This window comes from Diadema antillarum, unplaced genomic scaffold (genome assembly GCF_040938485.1).
Source record: "Diadema antillarum isolate AM-2024a unplaced genomic scaffold, OU_Dant_1.0 seq00000897_RagTag, whole genome shotgun sequence".
NCBI classification, from domain to species: Eukaryota; Metazoa; Echinodermata; class Echinoidea; order Diadematoida; family Diadematidae; genus Diadema; species Diadema antillarum.
This window is the reverse complement of record NW_027271758.1, coordinates 116,239-136,950: the sequence shown is the minus strand read 5'-3', so window position 1 is coordinate 136,950 and position 20,712 is coordinate 116,239. Positions and strand designations below refer to the sequence as shown.

Genomic DNA, 20,712 nt, shown 5'->3' with positions numbered 1-20,712 from the left:
CATAAAAATGTATGAGTTGGGGCTCAATGAAGCAGAACAAAAGAAGAAGGCATGCATAGATTATAGACAGGTGAACTCGCAAGCAAGTGGTATTGTTTACACTGCTATCATTTCTGAAATATGTGAACCTTCTATGTCATCATCCTTGTTCAGTGTAATTTGTTTAAGGTTTTTCAAAGTATTGTTTCTCTGCTCAAGAACCACAATAAATTCCACAAATCTATACAGGGAGTTGTCGATTTATGAACTACATGATGTGAAATTATGAAAATCGTCTGAAATGTCCCTTTAACAGTATTCTCTCTGCCTCTGAAAAAGACTTGTATTACCAAGTCAAGGTGTTTTTTTCCTTATTTTTGCAAAATGAGGATATATTGTACGCAAGTATTAGGCCTACATACTGTATAATGATTCTCTTTATATTGCCGGCTCATACATGACATTTAGTTTGTGTGCTGCATGGTAATGTAAAGTACATTGAAAAACACAATACTTATTGGCCTAACTGACAATTATGTTGCAGGCATGCTGGTAAATATGTAATAAGTAGCTGCATCAGAATCCTTTATTAAAAGTCAGTGGAGCAGGCATAATTGCATTGTATGCAGACACACAGCAAACACACAGCAAACACACATGCACACAGTGCACCGTTTTGACGCACTGTGAAAGTGTGCTCATCAATGCAGCACTCCCTGAAACCCCAAAGCTATGAGTCATCAATACAGAAATTGTGTTTCCATTCTGTGTGAGCACAACAGGACGGTGACAGGAATGAAATGCAAAGCCCAAGGAAATGTAGAATGATCATAATTCAATCTCTTTTCTTTTGGGAAATTTGTTACAAGTCACATTGTATACACGTATCTGCAGTTGATATCCAGATGTAGTATTCTTGAAAAAAAAAAATGAGGGAATGAGGGTATTGTGCAGGCATGCTCATCATATTCAGTTGAGAGTTCAACCTGCATGTATGGGGGATGGGTGGTATGCACCCTCATAAACAACATGCTGGCTTAGGTACATAAATCTTGGCAGGTGTTTTAATAGCAAGGAAGGACAATTTTATGACCAAACAAACTGACTGTTAGCAGTGACTACAAGACTTTACAAACCATGTATTGCATTACCATGTACTTTTATGTGTTGAATTTGACAGTTTATTTAAGATGGACTTTGATCCTGAGGAGTTGCATTCAAGTATGCACACTCAAACATCATCTTCACAGAAACAGTAATTGAGAGTCCATGATTAATCTGAATGTTGATCATTTGCTATTCATAAACTTCCAAAATTTACGTCAAATGTTGCAAACTATAATGAGGGTGGGGAACTTAAATTTTGTTTGAATATAACTGAGTTGAACTTGATATATAAGAAATGCAACTCGTCAGGATCAAAGTCCGTCTTAAATAACTGTTGAAGTGCTGAATTTGCTCATGTAACTCTTGAACAACAACAAAGATGAGTTGCTGTTTTGTAACAAGTGGATGACAGCAACATCAGAGGTTGCCTACATGTTTATGTTCATTTCTGTACAGCTGTCATGCTCTGATGTGTGATTTGTAAGGGGACCAAGGTGCCAAGTATTGAGTCATTATACTGTAGATCCGAACAGCTTTTATTGTACGAATATGTATGCGTGTGTGTATGTGTGTGTGTGTGTGTGTGTGTGTGTGTATGTGTGAATTAGAGCAAGCAAGCTTTTGGCGAACACCTCTAGCCTGCAGTCACAATTCCTTGAATTAATGTACATGTTGTATGCACAGTATTCATGGCATGATTGCATGATGTCTGTGTTCATTGATACAGGTCATTTCTAGACCTGAAACTCCTTCTTTATCAGCCATTATCCTGCCCGTAGTTGTTTGATAGTCTGTTTAGTTGGTCCTGTAATGGTTTGCTCATCACCACTACACTCCAGTCAAACCTTCTGTACATTATTTAAAAAAAAAGCAAAACAAAGAATACCGTTACGTGCAAATGGAAGGGGTGACCTTTGAAGACAGGGTACCCATACTCTCTCACACACACACACACATGAGGTATGAATAGCTGGTTTGAAGGGCATCAAGTCAGTTGGTTTGTAAGGGCAGGTGGTTATTCATCACCCCACATGTATTTTATGAAACAGGTGTGAATGCGATTATAGTCTCGAGGATCTTTAGATCATATACTGTTCAAATAGTTGGAATGATACAGAGAGTAACTGTGGCTACAGATTGTGATTTAATTGAGAAGTTTTTCTACATGTAGAACAAATGCATGTCATGCTGCATGCAGGTTTGTGTAGTATACAATTGTAGACCTACATGTAGGTAAAGGTGGTGTTGATGGTTGAAATACATGTACAGCTTTTCTTCTCTTTTTTACCATGTATGTACAATGTAGGAGAAATAGATTTTGGTTTGTGGTACTGGAGAGTGTACTAGCAACCTTTTATCTTTACCCAATGTAGTACTAGTAGATACACTTTATTCACCAGGGCCTTGATGAGTGGAAACATGCCATGGCCTGGTGCAGATGGGTGTGTGATTGTGTGTGTTCACATTGCCATGAATACTGAATGGGTTGAATTGCAGGGTGAAACCTGAACAGCTGGCATGTTTATCAAGGGCCCCTGTTTGCCTGACCCGGCAGACCTTGGATTTGTCCAAATGCTCCCCCTGCCTCCCTGGTGTGTCTGCAGGTTGCATAGAAGCAGATGTGTGGAAGTGCACCACAGGCAGAAGAACAACCCATTTCAGGCACAATTGCTCCGTGAGATCAATAATGTGTGTACTGTACTTGACGTCAACATGGTATGATGTGATGGGTGAATTCTCAATCTATGGTTGAACCTGCTGTATTGCTTCATTGTGTCAACTTGATGAAAGCAAATGAACAGTTCTGTATGAATGATGGGTGTTTCTCATTGAGATCATATAGCCTGGGGCTTTATGAGTCAGACATAAAGTTTATATCGTAGGCCATGTTTCTTCAAAAATTGACAGACATGCTGAAATTCTATGAAATTCATTCACTTGGCTAGACTGGTAATAGGGTGGCCAACTACAATGTACAGTAGTAGATTTTAATGATATGTATTTTTTTTCTTCATTAAGAAACATGTTTTCTAACGGCAAAAGCATGTTATTTCAAAATATCTTGGTATGTGCATTTTTTTTTTTTCAGTTGGAGCAAAAGTGTATTAATTGCCTTCAAAATATGTACATTTCTATGCATTTCAAGTAATTTTTTGTTTTGGTCTTGGTTTTCTTTCCTTTTTTTTTTTTTTTTTTTTTTTTTTTTTGATCTGGCAGAGGTTGGCAACCCAGTATCAGGATGAGCATATTAGAGACAAAGTAGACATTGTCATCATCTTCTTTTTTTTTTTTCAAAGCAACGTAGACCTGTATTTTCATTGGTTGTTTAAATGTTTCTACTTCATACTGATGTCATACAGTAGGCATAGAGTGTTTTGTATACAGTCTGTAGTCTGATGTTTTTGTTAATTTTAGTCATAAAGACTGCAGAATGATCCAAAATACTCTGAACAAATTTGGCTTGCCATTTAAACTGTCAATTGATAATTGAAAAATTGTATGTACTGCTGCAAATTGCAGTTCTGCTGACTTGTAATGATATAAACTCCCTTCTGTTTATTTTTGTTATATCATGATATTTGAAATATTTGAGAAAGTCTTGTGCATACTAATACTCTCCTCATGTTTGCATAGATACATAAATTGCTGGTCTCCACACTTGCTTGATATGGTAGCTGTGAAGTACACGTAGATGAGGCAACCACTTGTGATTTGGCAAGCTAGTCAAAATGAAAACTAAATTGGCTGGCTGGCTGGTTACCAAAACAGGGGCACCTCACTGATTATGCTGTATTCCCCCTTGTATCTAAATGGTACACTGTGTCGAAAGAAAAACACGGTGTGAGGAAGTATCAATGACAGGAATTCACAAAGGTTGTCTAAATATAGTCCGTGGATGATACAAATTTGACAGCATAAATCATAACATCACATACATCTTGTACAGCATTGAACAACCAATATCAAATAATGAATGCCCACAGATATTAAGTATGGTTGTATGCATCCAAGGGCAAAAAATGCCTATTTTACACATGTTTAAGTTCATGGACTGAATTTGTTAAACCAAGGATTTGATTTGAAATACTAGTGTACTAGTAATGCGGGCCATTAATTTCAGGACTGCTCCAGAATATTTTCTCTACAAAAAAAAATGTCATGTACAAAAATCAAATGAGCATTATAACAAAATAGAAACCCATATAACCCTTCTACATATTCTTATCAAATGCCATGTTATTTCTTCTGGTAGTCATGTAAAAAAAAATACAATAGTATAGCTGTATTTACAACAATTCAAACTTTTGTAGTCAGGCAATTCATGCAGGTCCATTTTATCAAGACAGGGCAAGAAAGGAAGAGAGTCATAATATATTAGTTTCAATAGAACTTGTCAGACCAGCTTGTTGATTACTCATTTCAGCAGCTCTTAGAGGTGTGAAGTACAAAATTAGAAGATGTAAGATGGGAAACATGTGCATTGTAATATGTTGTGTAGGAACACAAGTAAAATGTGTTAAATATCAGTAAGCAGAGAAAAGAAGAGACAGAATTCACAAACTGTGCTGAAGATTTACAGTAGATAGGAGGTGACAGGATGTATCGTCGTCTGTGCCTTGTAAGCTGCATGGTCACGTTACAGCACAATTGAAAAACCACACTCCAGAAGCATGTAATGAAATCTGCCCTATATATGGTTCTGTATGAAGGCTGACCCACCGTGTAAATCCTTCCAACGTGTAATGCCGCTCTCCGACCGCAGAAAAGAGATGAGTCTGGCGTATTATGTGAAGGCGGACTCTAAATATAGACTTGATTTTTGATATGGGAAAAACTTGTGGGATATGTTAACTGCATGAGCTGCAGCGCTTGAATGGAAACTTCATTGCATACGTAGCCTATACCATATGAATTAGATACTTTGAATGGATATAGTGTAGAATCAAAGAAACAGAACAGTGAAGACTTCTTAAAATCAGGTGAACTATTAATGAGGTAATTTTGAAATCTTATTTGTCTTCACAAAGCAATTGTAACAGACAAAAAATATGTTTTTGCAAATCAGATGACATCATGATGTTGTTGGCTCACAAGTCCTTCTCTTGTGCACGTACAATTTATCGTCACTGATTGTTTGTTTGTCAGTTGTTTTTAACGAGAATTAAAGTAGGGCAAAATTAGATTATGTGCATTTAATCATTCCACTTCAAAATGGTAAAGTAATGAGTTTCTTTTTTGGGTGGTGGGGGTGGCTTGGTAAAGGTATCTTATCAATCAGGAAAAAAGCACTGATATTATTTATATTTTGTAAAATATTAAGTCAAAGCCATGAGGTATTGACACCATAGCTTATTTGCATGCTGGTATTTTGTAAATGTGACCATTTTCATGGAGTGGAGGTAACCCTTTGAATACACAAATAGTGGAAAGCAGTAAGTTCAGTAGAGAAGGATTTCCAGGATAAAATGCAAATCGTGCCAAAAGTTGACTACAAGCTCTAGTCATCAGCTTTGTCTCCCATGAAGGGTGAAATTAATTAGTCTACCAGTTGCCACCTGACTTTTCTTTAATAAAGAAGCTGCTGTGTACTGGTAATTGGGCTGCAGATGTTTGTGGTGTGACTGTGGTACACACATGTGTGAGCGTGTTGGCGTGCAAACACATGTGCATGAATGGGTACACAGAATATTTCATGGTATTGACTGTGTATCACAGGGTGTGTAGTCAATCTGTACTTGCAAGTATGGTGTACAGTAACTCCAAACAATATTTTCACAGAGCAATTTACAATGGATCTGCCGTCATTTTCGGAACTTAATAGGGTTTATCAGACCTGTGTAGCTTAATCACATATCTTCCAGGGCTCTCAACTAGTCATGCTCTTATGAAACGGAATTAGGAAGAAGCAAGAGCACACAAATGAATCAAAACATTTTGTTGTTCACTGCAAGCAACATTAAATTAAAAAGTGAAGGTTATGCCTCTTGGATTCATAGTCCCCCCCCCCCCCCCCAATGAATACTTTTAAATCACATACTGTAGTTAGGAAGCAACATTCTGAGAATAGAAACTGAAGGTTCACACATGATTTGTTTGAGGCGGTGTGTGCTCGTTGTCAATTGCTGGTACTTACAATATTCAGTAATATTGCATTATTGCTTTCGTTTTTAAAAACACAAACAAAAAACTTTTAGTAATACAGGGCAGCACACTAACCCATTTTTTGTACTGGTCCAACCTGTCCCTGTGTGTCCAGTGTACCCAGTTTTTTTCATTTTTTGATGGTCCATTCTTGAAAAAGTTACTGGTCTGACAGTGATTTTTACTGGCCTGAATCGTCGGACCAGTACGAGTGTGAAGCGTTGAGTAATGTCAAAATATCATGTGACAGTGTGTGTAGATTGATTTGTCTAGTGTGACCCTCTAATCTTAGAAAACTAATGTGGGGCAAGTGAATATTCCATAAGGTCAATTGTGTAAACAATAGCTGGGCAAGAAATGAAAATGGTCATGTCTTAAATGTGTCTGAATGTACATGTATGTGTACAAGAACACGTAATCAATGTATGTGTGTTACTTTGCTGGGGGGGGGGGGGGGAGGGGCATTTCATCAAGCATTTTTTCGATAAACTACTGAAATCCTTGCATCTGACTGGCTGAGAGCAAATTTTGTCAGAAAGAAATATTTGAAGAAAGGCTTGATGAAATGCCCCCTGATGATGAGCAGATGCAACATACTGAGTGATGTGTAAATGTTGTTTTTGCTGCATCATGCCTTACCATGTAGATGTTGCTAATACCAAGTTTGATTTTCTCATTTTTAACTTGATATTTCCCCCTACTTTTCTGTCTTTCGTTCCCACAGTGGTCCAACAATTCCAAGCGTACACAGAGCCAGAGTCCGGCCAGGACCAGTCGGCCACGAGAAGAACATCCACGGCAGCGCAGAGCGCGGCGACAGGGGATGAAGAGACAGTCGTCCTACCGCTGGGCGAAACCACACTCACGCATAACCTTGGTGTACCTATCGTAGTGGTTGTGACCAAGGTATGTGGCTTTGGAACAACTCTAATATAATAATTTTTGTTGCAGTATCTCCTTATTGCTGCAAAGTGTAATGTAATACTTGTGTGAAACTTGTTACCATGGAGCCTTTGAAGATGTATCGCACTTGCCAGGGAGTGTACAAATACAATAAAGGAGAGACTTTGATGCATAATTTGTCAACTTCATGATTTTTTAAGAACCCTTTATATGAAATGGTTCGATTCTTGATTTTCATATATGCTGGTCTGGTACATGTGACTAGCTGTGTTTGATTTTGAGGTTGTTTCTACCATGCAAAGAAAGATGAGAAAACTTATGATACCTTGTATCTGCAATAAATGTCCATTATAGTCCTGGAAAACATGGTTTCTGCACTTATGACAAAGATTGTTATGATATATTCTCGTCTTTCACTTGTTTCTTATTTCCATTCCTTCATTCCTTCATGCATGCATTCATTCATTCTTTCTTTCTTTTTTTCTTTCATTTCCATGTTGATGCATAATAACAGCGTGTACAAATTTCAAAATAATTTATCGGATCATAAAGAGCACACAAGAGGCTTGTTGAGAATGATCCTTTTCAATACAATTATTTCAGTGATTTTCTGAAAGACCTGATGATGATGAACCTTTATAATTTAGTGTCTAGAGGTTTATGTTTTTTTTTTGTTTCACCCAGATATTCAGCTGACCAAATATCAATCAGACCCATGTGTCTACCTATGAACCTCATGATATTAAAAAGAGAGAAACAAAGAGCTATCAGTGTATTGAAGCAATGAAACATGCATGCTGTCACATACAGACTGTGAATCATTTTGAAGAGAAAATTAATTGCGTGTGTAGTCATACATATGTTATTGATTTTATTCTTGCACTGTGCTACGACCATTACATTTGATTGATAGTCAGTTGAATTTTGTATGAATGTCATTACTGATGGGAGAGCTGATATTTCATTTGAACAGATCTGCCTCACACATGCATGCACACACACTCTCACACATTTGATATGTTGATAAATGCTGCCTTTCAGTATGCAGTTTGTAGTGCATTTCATAACATTGTGTAAGGTACCCATGCAATTTCCATTTGCTCTTTTGCTATTAGGAAGTTACCATTACGAAGCTCATTTCCAAGGCTGTAGCATTTGAGGGTGGTTGGAAGATGCATTGAAGTATTGGTCGTCATGCATTGAGTCACAATATGATGAAGATAATAATGATGATAAGGATGAAGATGACATTTAATGACAATGATAGTTTACTGTAAAAGTGGATATTTTCGCACGAATGATTTTTCGCGCTCGGCCGGGTAAGAAGAGTTTCACATGTTTTTAATTCCGCGGAATCAAGACATCAACAATTGGAACATATGCGAGCAAAAACTATTCGCGTGCTTTTATTTTTGCGCTAGTTTCTTTTTGCGCGAAATGCGCAAAAATTTCTACTTCTGCGGGAATGATTAACTACAAACCATGTCCTGTTCACCACGGATATCATCTTCTGTGCTAATGAATGTGTTTTAATGCTGTTCTCCCAGAGAGCCATTACCCCAGCTTAGGCAAATCAAGGAGTTCAGTTGTTGCAAAGTTCTATGCAAGTTCTATAATTTCATTAAAAGATGCATTGTTTTGAATGACACACAAAAAAGATATGTGGTTGTGTGTAGAAATATGGTTATGCAATAGAACAAACTTGCATATATTTAGTGTTTGCCAGTCACTTGGAAAAGTGTGCATAGCTTACGACGGTAGGAACTACGATGGTAGAAAGTGTGACTACACTTTGTGAGACCCGTCGTCTTCTTTGTGCCTTACAAATGTACACCATTGTCTCTACTACTTTTGCCTTATTTGTACAGAGTGATGCTGTGAGCAGTCTGGAGAAGGAACAGGACTATAGGGATGAGCATTTAGACTTCCTGCAGCAACACATTCGCAAATTTTGTCTCAATTGTATCCTTTCTTTGTCTGGTCCCACACTGTGTAACGCGGTGCCTCTGAGAAATGGAAAATTCTCGTAAAGTTTGATATGCAGTGTTGCACATTTATTTGCCATAATGTTATAATGATGGTAATAATGATATGGTCTTATTTATCCAGGGTAGCCTCTTCAGTGTTACCACTTCTCTACCAGAGTGCCCTGTCATAATTATTACCCGAGCATTGCCGGGTACCCATTGATACACCCGGGTGAAGAGGGACATGGTGGGTAAAAAGACCTCGTCTAAGGGATGTAGGCACTTGAAGGGATTCAAAATTGGGACATCCTATCGATTGTCAGGAGTCTTATCCACTATGCTACAATTCCCCACTTAGCAGTGAGTTTACTGGATATAGTTACCATTGTTAGGTGGAGGGGATTTGCTGAGAATTGTCAATTTGATACTTCTGGTGTTAAAACTGTATCAGACCCTCTGGTCAGTATTGGGTTGTAGACAGATCTTGGACAGCTAAGTGTCTATCATTTCATCAGGAAGACAAAGATTTGCTGTTATTGAGAAACAACATACTAGTTTTTTTATTGAAGTTACAACTTTGATTATACCCCAACTCATCAGAAAGCAATATGTACAATTGTTTCACACATGGCAATTCTGAGGTGGAATTTTTTTAGCTTCTGTTATGAAAGTAGTCACCCTCATTTTTGCATGATCAATTTTTCATGCTCTTACACGTAAGATGATTTTTTGCAAGTTGTTCGTTTCACTGACTATTGACATGTTACACAAGATGGTTTAGTTTTTATGGACAAAATACAGCAAAAAAAAAAATTGTATTTACCCAATTTTAGATATATGCTGGTACTGTAGAGCCCAAGATAAAAAAAAAAAAATGGTCTCACTGTAATACATGCCATGTTTATGGTCTTGTAATTTCGTTTGCATGTTTGCACCTTATGTGCCTGATCAAATTTATCTGCTTACAAGGTGTTTGCATGGTAGCCTGAAATTTCACTCTGTTTTTCCCTTAACATTAATTGTATCTCCAGATGGTGCAGCTTTATTTTATGTTTCAGTGAAGGAGAACAAGAACTGTGATCTCTTAAACAAGTATCTACTGCATAGGTTATATGATTTCCCCTTCAGCACGTCAGCATTAGTTGTAGAAAAGGATGCCCTGTTTGTGTAAGTATGCCAAGAGTTGGAAGGGTTTCCTCCAAATTTTCGTTTAGAGGTTACCAAGTCTTCCTTAATGAGGGCCAGAAATATCATTGAAGACCTTCATCCCTCACACTTTGCATCACCTCAAGTTTTTGGCTCATTTCAGCAATACTTGGGTGTTCAGTAAACAAAGCTTATTGGAGCAAAAGTTATCATTTCATTTTTCACCGTCTGTCGAATCAAATTGAGGGGTGCTGCAGTATGTGATTTTATTTTGCATATTCCTACAATTAATGCAGAGGAGCGCAGCTGAAAGGATTCTTATCCAAATCACTGAAGTGAAGGGTGCTCCTTGAAGGCTGCTGCTTAACATCACTGGGTTCTGTTTACCATCAGTATTCCTGATGGCTGCTTCCTTCACAAGTATACAGGAACATCTTGAATCTGACTGTCACTTTAAAGAGGAATTGCCTAATCCAATTAATCCCCATCACATCACAGTCTTTATATTTAGACTATCACTCTGTTTTACCTCAGCATTTTTATTGAAGGCCAAATTTAAAAATTTTTTTTTTTTTTTTAGGGGAACTGACTACCTTTAATGCCAGTGAAATAGCCCAGCAATATATAAAAAGGTGCATGTGCACAAGCAAGGGTTAAAGAGCATAGACTGGAATTGATTTTAATATTGGCTTGTGCCTGTTTTATGTTACATCTGCTCAGAAAAGAGAACCTATTTTGGGAGCGGTGTTCATATTCATTAAACAACTTAACCCATTCCCCTTGCATTACCTTCCATGAGGTAAAAACTTGTGCTTTTTTTCTTTTATGTGTGCTTGCCTGTCTGTTTATGATGTACTTTTTGACGAGAGATATTTCCGTAATGTGTTTACTACAAATAGGTTTGTTGAAATATTTGTCTTTACAGGCCTTCAGGGTGGGACAACCTACAGAAGATCAGTATATTGTATGAAAACATGTCCAACATAGACCCAGAGAAGCCCTTCGATGAAGTCATCGTCAAACCGGTAGTCAGGCGGGTGAGTAGCCAAAATCTTCTCATTTTTTTCTCTATTCCACCCGTTTACTCACTTCACTTTTTCTTATTTGTGGCTTTCCACCTTGTTAACCGGGAGCTGTAAAGTGTGCCAATTTCCTGTTATTTGGCCAAATGCCCACTTATTAAGTGCCTCCTGATTTGTGTTGGTGACTTGAGAGTGTCGCAGAGACACATACTGTGTTTGTCTTTTAACAGGTTGGGGCTGGCCATTACCAGTAGTTGGACAGTAATGAAGACATTTAGGAGGGATAAGGCATGTACGTCTGAAGCCTGTAGACTGTAAAGAATCATTGTTGAATACCAAATGAACTCTTAATGTCTTCTGAATGGATTTCTGCTTATCTTTATATTTCATATGCTGTATTTATCATTTGTTCATTCACATGTATACACCTGTGTTTTTATTTACTTGCTGAGTTGTTCCTGTGTATCTATTTATTTTTATAGTTTGATATACTGTATATTTTTATTGCATTTAGAATTTAGCAAGCCATCCTTACATTTTAGGTTAAAACTAGTTAAAAAGCAATGTATTATGTCTACCAGGAGGGCATTACAAATTATTTGAGATCATTAAGTGGCACGAAAGCAGTTCAACCAATGGAAACAAGTTGAAAAGGATGTAATTTGTTAAAATACTTGTAAGAGTCGTGCTCCCTATAAATTAATACTGTAAAACAAGGAATGTTTGCGTGCATTTTAATTTCACAAATTTCATGAGCGCCAACATTCGCGAAATTAAAATGCTTGCAAAAGTTCTTGCCTACACAATATGCGTTGGACACCAGTGGCAATTTGAGAAAATTTCATGCCGCAAGAAAGGTCATCGGCTCCAATTTACGAAATTTTCATGCCACGAATATATCGTATTTTACAATATTTCTAAGCATTCCGTGTTAGCTTTTTCCCCTGCTTTTACTTTTAGTTGCTTCAAGACAACAAAGAAGTGGTGGCGGAGGATGAGCAAGTCTTCTTGATGAAACAGCAGGCAGCACTCAGAAACGTCGCTCAGGGGAAAGCTGGGGTAAGTAGTTGTGGTACCACCGATGTCACTTCCCCAATCACATTCCAGCTTTGCATTACAACACTGTATGCCAAATATGAGTGGTCTATTTTTTTTTTTTACATATTACAAGTAAGTTTGTTGTTGTTTTGGATTGTTTGTTATAGAAAACTGGCTTTTTAGCTCACCTGAGCCAAAGGCTCAAGTGAGCTATTGCGATCGCCCTTCGTCCGTCGTCCGTCGTCCGTCGTCCGTCGTCCGTCGTCCGTCGTCCGTCGTGCGTCGTGCGTAAACTTTTTACATTTTCATCTTCTTCTTGAAAACCCCATGACCGATTTTCATCAAACTTGGCAGGTAGCATCCCTAGGGGGTTAGGAACTCAATTTGTTAAAATGGGCACCATGCCCCACCCAGGGGGCCCCCAGGGGGGCCCAAACCCCCCAAAATTAAGGAATCTGTAAAAATCTTCTTCTCTAGAACCAGAAGTGATAGAGCGAAGTTAATACTATGAGTTAGTACATTGATGACTGTAGTTTCAAGTTTGTTCATGGCAGAATCAGGGGTGCCCCCCATGGGACCCAGGGGAGGGGGGTGGGGAAGGGTTCTAATGGGGCCTAAATTGTACATTTTCATCTTCTTCTTGAGAACTCCATGACCCATTTTCACCAAACTTGGCAAGTAGCATCCCTAGGGGGTTAGGAACTCCATTTATTAAAATGGGCACCATGACCCACCCAGGGGGCCCCCAGGGGGCCCAAACCCCCCAAAATTAAGGAATCCGCAAAAACCTTCTTCTCTAGAACCAGAAGTGATAGAGCTAGGTTAATACTATGAGTTAGCACATTGATGACTGTAGTTTCAAGTTTGTTCATGGCAGAATCAGGGGTGCCCCCCTTGGGACCCGGGGGGGGGGGGGGGGGGGGGGGGGGTGAGGAGGGGTCCTAATGGGGCCTAAATTGTACATTTTTATCTTCTTCTTGAGAACCCCATGACCCATTTTCACCAAACTTGGCAGGTAGCATTCCTAGGGGGTTAGGATCTCAATTTGTTAAAATGGGCACCATGCCCCGCCCAAGGGGCCCCCAGGGGGCCCAAACCCCCCAAATGAAGGAATCTTTAAAAATCTTCTCTAGAATCAGAAGTTATAGAGCTGAGATAATACTATGAGTGAGTACATTAATGACTGTAGTTTCAAGTTTGTTCATAGGAGATCCAGGGGTGCCCCTCTTGGGGGTAGGGGGAGGGGGGTGGTTGGAAGGGTCCAAATGGGGGCCTGAATTGTACATTTTCATCTTCTTCCTGAAAACCTCATGATGGATTTTTGTCAAACTTGGCAGGTAGCATTCCTAGGTGGTCAGGATCTCAATTTATCAAACTGGGCACCATGCCCCACCCAGAGGGCCCCAGGGGGCCCCAATTCCCCCAAATTAAGGAATCTTGAAAAAATTGGGCCCTTATTGTACATTTTCATCTTCCACTTGAGAATGCCTCGTCAAATTTTGGTAGAGCTGTGAATAATTTAGATTAGTGACTGCGTGAAAGGTGAACTTGCGATACTCAGGTGAGCGCTAGACCCGCGGGTCTCTTGTTCTGTTGTCTTTTTATGTTTTGTATTATATTTTAAGCTGAAAACTAATGCAAGAAAATGTGGAATTAGTAGGGGTAGTGGTAGTGGTAGTGGCAGTGGTAGTGGTAGTGGTGGTAGTAGTTGTCGATGTCACAGTCAACCTTTTGTTGTTTGTGAAGACCTGGGCCCCATTTCGTAAAAAGTTGCTATGATAGCAACTCTTGCTGGAATGGTAGTTGTCATGGTAACAACAAGAATCTAGCTTCCTGATTGACTGTGTCTACAGAAAGTTGCTATTCCAGCAAGAGATGCCATCCTAACGCCTTTCATGAAACGGCGCTGGAAGACACCATGATTTGGCACTGGAGAGATGTTTGTGTGGTAACAAAGATTTCTTTGTACTGCTTGTCTGATTTTTCTCAAATATCCATTAGTGTCAAATCTCATTTGTCTGAGCGGAATGGAAGGGGTTATGGATCCACAGACTCTCTCTCCTATGCTGTACTACTAGTATTAGAAAGGCAGACTAACCATATTATGCATGAGTACATACAGTGGGCTCTGAGGTATGTAATAAGTCACCACAACTCTTCGTTACATTCACAGGAAGCAGGACAGAGACCACCAGACAGGGGCATGAGGACTCCAGAGAAGAGAAACGTCCAAAATGTAGCCAACGTGTCGCCGATCACCCCACAGGGAAAGACGAAAGTGAGTTCGTCATTGCACTGCATTAACATTCCAAGTCTTGAACGTCAACAAACAAGTTTCTGTTGTGCAGTTGCTGGAAAAATCTGCCTGATGTTTTGTGACAGGCAAGAAACCGGTTGGTTTGATTGCCCTATCAAATTTAGGTGTAAGATACATTGTATGCCATTCATTTGTTTACCCAATTCTCGTGGCCTGCGTAAAGTAGAGGCTGTACGGTATTTGTTTCAATCAGAGATGCCACTGAATCGGTTCAGTGAGTACACGTGCCATGTGCAATGTTGCTCTGTATACTCTTGAAGACCTGATCTATAGCGTGGGAATGACACGGAGTGGGAAGGCAGTCCGGTTCAGTTATTTGCGAGAATCCCTGAAATGAAATGTGTGCAGCTTTATCACTGATATCTTTGTAAGTACACACACCACAGCAGAAGAATTTCGACTGGAGTCGGATGTTACTGCTTAGCATACGCTTTGATGCACATAGTTGCCAATGGGCTCCATTTATGTTTTTCAAAATGTACCTTGGTGGACCACTATTAAATAAAGATTGATTCATTCAGACCGCCCATCAATCCTCATGCTAATGGTTCTTTCAATCACTGAGATGCATTCACTCCTGCCATTATGAGCAGGTGTGATACAAGTAGTTGCTCATTTTCCATTGATGTTTCAAAAGACCCTCAGATTTGCTCTGCAGTGAGTTAAATACCCTGACTTGTGGCGGGAATGATGTTAAACTTGTCAAATTCCTTACACTCATGTTCATGTCATTCATCTTGTGATTATTTCCGGAATGTGGCAGATCGATCCAGGAAAGCCAGGCTCCGCCAATGAAGGTGTGCTAGCAAACTTCTTCAACAGTCTACTCAGTAAGAAGAGCGTTGGCTCGCCCTCGCCTGGTGGCCCAAAGACAGGTAAGTGTTCATCTTTCTAGATTAACACTTTCTAGTTAAGTGTTGTATCAGGCAGCCTTGTGTAGCTGAGGATGTTAGGAAGAAAGCTGCAGCCCCTTTTCAGTGTGTGGACCTAGCAAAAAGTTCACTGTGCCAGTGTGGGCAGGGAATCAGGAGGGACTTTATTGTAGTACATCAGTGATTAATATTATGTGAATATATGTACTACTGATTGACAGAGAGGTTTGCGTGAAATAGCGGAGGTGTGAATGGAAGTGGAACCCAGAGATGCTAACTGTTCCTTTTTATTGCAGTATTTTGTTTCGTCATTTTTTTTGTTGCCCTAAATACTGCAGTTTTTGTGGAAAATACTGTTTTTTGCATATTGTTTTACTATAAGTCTATTGTAGGAAAGGTAAAGTCACAGTTTTTCTACCAAAAATACCCCCTATTCACCCCTCAGAATACTGCAGTGCTTGTACTTGCAATGCTGTGTATGAGATTGGCATTTCTGCGAACCTGCTTTCCCTTTCCTCAAAGAGCTCTCATGTCAGATTGAACTTATTTTCTCACAGTAGTGGAGCACTCCAGATGGAGCTGTCAATTGACGAATCCAGCAGTTTGAGTATATCAAACTCGTTCTTACATTTGTAACGAGGAGGGAGAGAGACAATCACAGAAATTCTCATGTAGATGACAAAGATCACTTCAATATCAGAGCTCTTCAGCTGGAGATGCAAGATTGACTTGTTATTGCAAACATCAGTTCAGGATGGCTTGAAATCCATCAGTTACTGTACTTGTAGAATTGCTGGACAATCGCGCAAACTATGGGGGAAATATCAATGTTCTAGTCTTTACAGGACTTTACCGCTGTGCCTATTGCCACCTCGGTGTAGTGGGATGTTGATTTTTTGTTTGTTTGTTTTTTGTTTTTTTTTTTGGGGGGGGGCATAAAGGAAGAAAGAAATATATATATACTCTTATATATATATATACATACACACATAAATGAAAGAGACCTAGAGATATTCCTTTGAAGCGCCCCCCCAAAAAAACAAACAAACAAACAAACAAACAAACAAACAAACACAAACAAACACAAAAAACAACAGTGCAGTAAAGAATTTAAGAATTGTGAGCAGGGAAGCACAATGGTCAATGTCAGAATTGTTATGATTTCTTTACATCTTCCTACTGTCGCACCCGCAGGAGGGGACAAGGCAGTGAGAAACGACGCCGCAGCAGAACTGGACAGGATGACCCGAGTCAAGAAAGGTGTTGCGGGCACCGCCCCTAGTCCAGACGTCTCGTAAAAAGACACCTCACCACTACCACCACCACCACCCCTGTCACCGCCAACTCCCGAGAATATTAGCCTCTGTGACCGTTGCTCTAAGCTCTCCTGGCCAAACTTTGAAATGTGCTGGTTCTCCGTGTATAGGAATGGAACATTGAAAGAGAAACCACTTTGTTCGCTCGTCAGTAAAGCATCGTCGTCAGCGTTTGTAAATCGTCACACTTGTTGCCACCCTCGGGAGAGGCCATCTTGGATACTCATGTGACTGGAAAGAAAAAAAGAAGTGTTAAAAGAGTGTTTGTTATCTCATCGGATGAATTTGCAGGTGATATTCAATCATGCTTGTAAAGTGCATAATAAGGTCTTGGATCAACTTGTCGAGTTCTGTAATTTAAAGGCCATGGCCGTGCCGTGTTAGCTGTATACTGTAACTGTAACAATCAAGAGTTAATGCTGTCAGAGCAAGTATTACGTGCAGCATGGAATGTTGCCTTGGTGTTCAAAGGTTAACATTCATCATGCGTTTTTCTTATGCAAGCCTCTTAAAAAAGCACCTACCATTGCGAGTTGGGAACAGGTTATACATGTTGATTATATTACAGGGAACCCAGCATAATGTTCCTCAATTAATGGTACCCTTAAGCAGTATGTACGATGTTACTCCAACAAGCGTAAGTTATGATGGTTTGAGAAATAAAGAAGGGGGCTAATATTTCTATTGCACTCGCTATACTCACAGCTTACTCACCCAAACCCCAAACCGAAGTCAAGAACAGATGCTCCCAGGGATGATATACAATTACGTGGTCTGCTAACGAGCATACCACAACTTCATTTGGAACTGTGCAATATCGTGCTGTAAACAAGAAGCCATTTTGTATAACCAGTCAAGACATGGAATGACACTTGAATGGGAAAGACGAAAATTGTTGGTACACGAATATGCTATGTATTTTATTGTAAGACATCAATACTCTCATACAGAGAGGATTTCTCTTGGGCTCGGTTTGCCATACGTAATTGCTCAGTGAATGGCATGATGTTCTCACATATGCACATACAAGATAAAACAAAGTTTTTTTGGGGATTATTTTTCCCTCCAAATATCTTTAATGATCAATAATATCCTGCAAACAACCGGCAATCCCCGGTATTTAATTCCAAATGGTCTCTTGGTAGATCTTCTTAATGACCTACTTGATCGCTTGCAAAGTTTGGTAGAAGATGTTGCAAATCTTGAGGACCAAGCGTGACCCACATAGATTAAATTTCCAGATATATACCCATAGATAAACTTCTCAGCAAAAAAGACAAATGTCTCTTCCAGTATGGCAGAGATGTTTCGCAACTTGCCAGGAAGAGTACCTTGTCTTTGCCTAAATTTTCGCATCCCCGTGGTTATAACAGTATCGAAGGAATACTTTCAGCAAAATTTTTTGTAGTGTTTCTGACATGGCAAAGTTGGAGGAAATTGTTGCAGCACTCTCTGAAAAATATTGGAGCACAACAAGAGGATTGTCCTAAGAGAAGTGGAAGGCTACACAAACAACGGGACAGTCGTGGAATGCATTCCAGATTGTGCCAGGATTAGGTTCACTTGAAGTAAAAGAGGAGAAAAACTTAGGAAATCATTCTTTGAGGCCCTTCTTTTGTGAGAGAACAGGAGAAGCTAATTATATTCCGCATACTATGATGTGAAAAATGTACTTAATGTATTACAGGCCGTAGGATTCATGATGTTTTCGTATTCCATTGGAAATAAGATTCGATATGTCATGGACATTACAAGAATTGGCACTTTTTACTTGGCAAGTTGTATTTCCCATCCACAGATTTATGTCTCTGGTGATGCTACAATGATTTGTTTTTGTGCACAGAATTCATGCTGAGCCATCTAAAAGAAATTCTCGTAGACATGCTTGGATATTTTTTTCTCATAAATTTGACAGCAGGTTGTCTTTCAGGAAGATTGTAGGAGAGCGCTTTGTAAAGCATTCACACTTTTGGATTATATATATTTTTTTTTTCTGCACATCTGTGTTTGAGACTGTCATTCTTGCCATTTTGAGAAATTTGATTAGACCAAATGTTTTGATACAGGTATGCTTCTTCAATGATTCTAAATCCAGTTACACCAAAATATACAAAGACAGAGGACAGTATGACATAAAAGTTTATTATGTTTTGAAATTGATGCCCTGCTGGTGTGTGTCCAGTTCTCCCCGAATAAAGTTGACCCACGTCTGGCATACTTTTGCAAGACCAATTTTGACTTTGCTACTCACACACTAAAACTGATAGAAATGCAGATTGTCAATTGTGAAATACATCGGGGAAAGTTATAAGAGTGCACAGACAAAAATGCAGGCTGGATGGGTACTATTTGGAAATCATTGCATGCAACAGTACAAGTCTATGGCTATTGACATTTTAAATCACTTTCAAAATCGAGTCATGCATGCTGTGAGTAGGGCCAGTCTACAGACTCTCCGTAGAGATATGATTTACTGACATTTTTATTTTGTTTCTGTTTGTTTCTTGTTTGTTTACTTGATTATGTGGAGGCTTCAGACGTGATATAATTTAAGATTATGAATTATTCTATGTATGAGACATGATATTCCTGAAATATTGTCTCACTTCTTTCTTTGTAGATAATAAAAGAAAAGTATGAATTCAAATTTTCTATATTAGATATTTTGCATTAATTTTAGCTATCTGTATTTATATCAAGCCAGGCATGTTTGAAGAGAATTTACACTTGCATGAATGCATTTATAATCATTCATAGAGAAACCCTCCCCCCCCCCCCCCCATCTTTTCATTGGATTATATGGTGACATGGTTTCATCTTAATTTCGTTCCTTCTGTGATGATCTTGACAGATACAAGCACTCAGTAAATAATCACATTCATCTCAAATAATCCTCCAAGCAAACAGATTTGTTTTTTTCTTAAAGAAAACGTAGCAGGAGCTTTTGAATTAGTCTAAGCAGGAGACATCAGAGTTTCTGTAATGACACCTGTCATTCACTGAATCATCAAAACTGATGGGGGGGGGGGGAAGATGAGAATTGAATTTTCAATTATCATTTTCATTTCATTGACAAGTAGATGTAGACGTGAATTGAAAATATAAAAGAGCGTATTTCAGCAGGAGATCCTTTCAATGGGGACCTGCCATGCAGTGATGTTTTCCTTGATTTTCCTTGATTTTGACATCACTATTCCCGGCCCGAGTAATGCTGGAGCACACAAACTCACATGCTACACACTTCTTGCACATCATTTCCAGACAGTCTGATTGGTGTACTTCATGTATGGGGAGGGGGGTGGGGGAATGGAGCGGGAATGCTAGAAGTCTCTGAATCACAGGATGATTTCATTCACTCTTCTCTTTTTCTTAAAACTTTTATGAATTATCCCTGGCATGGCATGTTTTGTATGCGTGACTAGCAATCCTATGAGATGGAAGAAGAGAGCTCTTACAAGACGCTTTTAGTCTTATCTTGTCACACTTTATGTTTACAAGTAGAATGAGATTTATACTTAGATGATTTTGATTTACCAGTATGATGCTCTTGAAAATGATTCCTTTTGATTTGGATTTTTTTTTCTCCTCTTTATATCATCCTTTTTTCCACCCGATTACTCCTTGTCGTTTTCCTGTGATGGGGCATGTCTAGCACCGGCAAATATTTGTTACTTGTAAGATACTTATTTATTTTGTACATGATGTAGAATCATATGATGAAGATAAGAATATATTTGTGTAAGGCATAGCTTTTGTAGTCTTTAGTTCTAAAGAGCCAGTGATGTCATATGTGGACTCTGTCTAACAAGGGGCTGCAGTTGAAATGCCAAGGTTGTGTTCATAATGTGTATAGCCATTGAGCGTGGTGACTACTTGTCAGTCTGACAGTCCGGGATGCCAGAA

General features: G+C 39.0%; 1 protein-coding gene across 1 annotated transcript in view; it reads left to right on the top strand.

The window, feature by feature from the left end:
- LOC139741005 (cytoplasmic dynein 1 light intermediate chain 2-like) overlaps positions 1 to 17,847 on the top strand; it is a 28,359-nt gene extending 10,512 nt beyond the window's left edge. Inside the window, exons 5-12 of the mRNA XM_071651596.1 lie at positions 6,953 to 7,134; positions 9,000 to 9,093; positions 10,130 to 10,265; positions 11,170 to 11,281; positions 12,227 to 12,325; positions 14,478 to 14,582; positions 15,385 to 15,496; positions 16,688 to 17,847. Coding sequence (XP_071507697.1) covers positions 6,953 to 7,134; positions 9,000 to 9,093; positions 10,130 to 10,265; positions 11,170 to 11,281; positions 12,227 to 12,325; positions 14,478 to 14,582; positions 15,385 to 15,496; positions 16,688 to 16,791 — 944 coding nt within the window. The 3' untranslated portion in view covers positions 16,792 to 17,847. The remainder of the gene's footprint in view (positions 1 to 6,952; positions 7,135 to 8,999; positions 9,094 to 10,129; positions 10,266 to 11,169; positions 11,282 to 12,226; positions 12,326 to 14,477; positions 14,583 to 15,384; positions 15,497 to 16,687) is intronic.
- Positions 17,848 to 20,712: the final 2,865 nt, after the last annotated feature.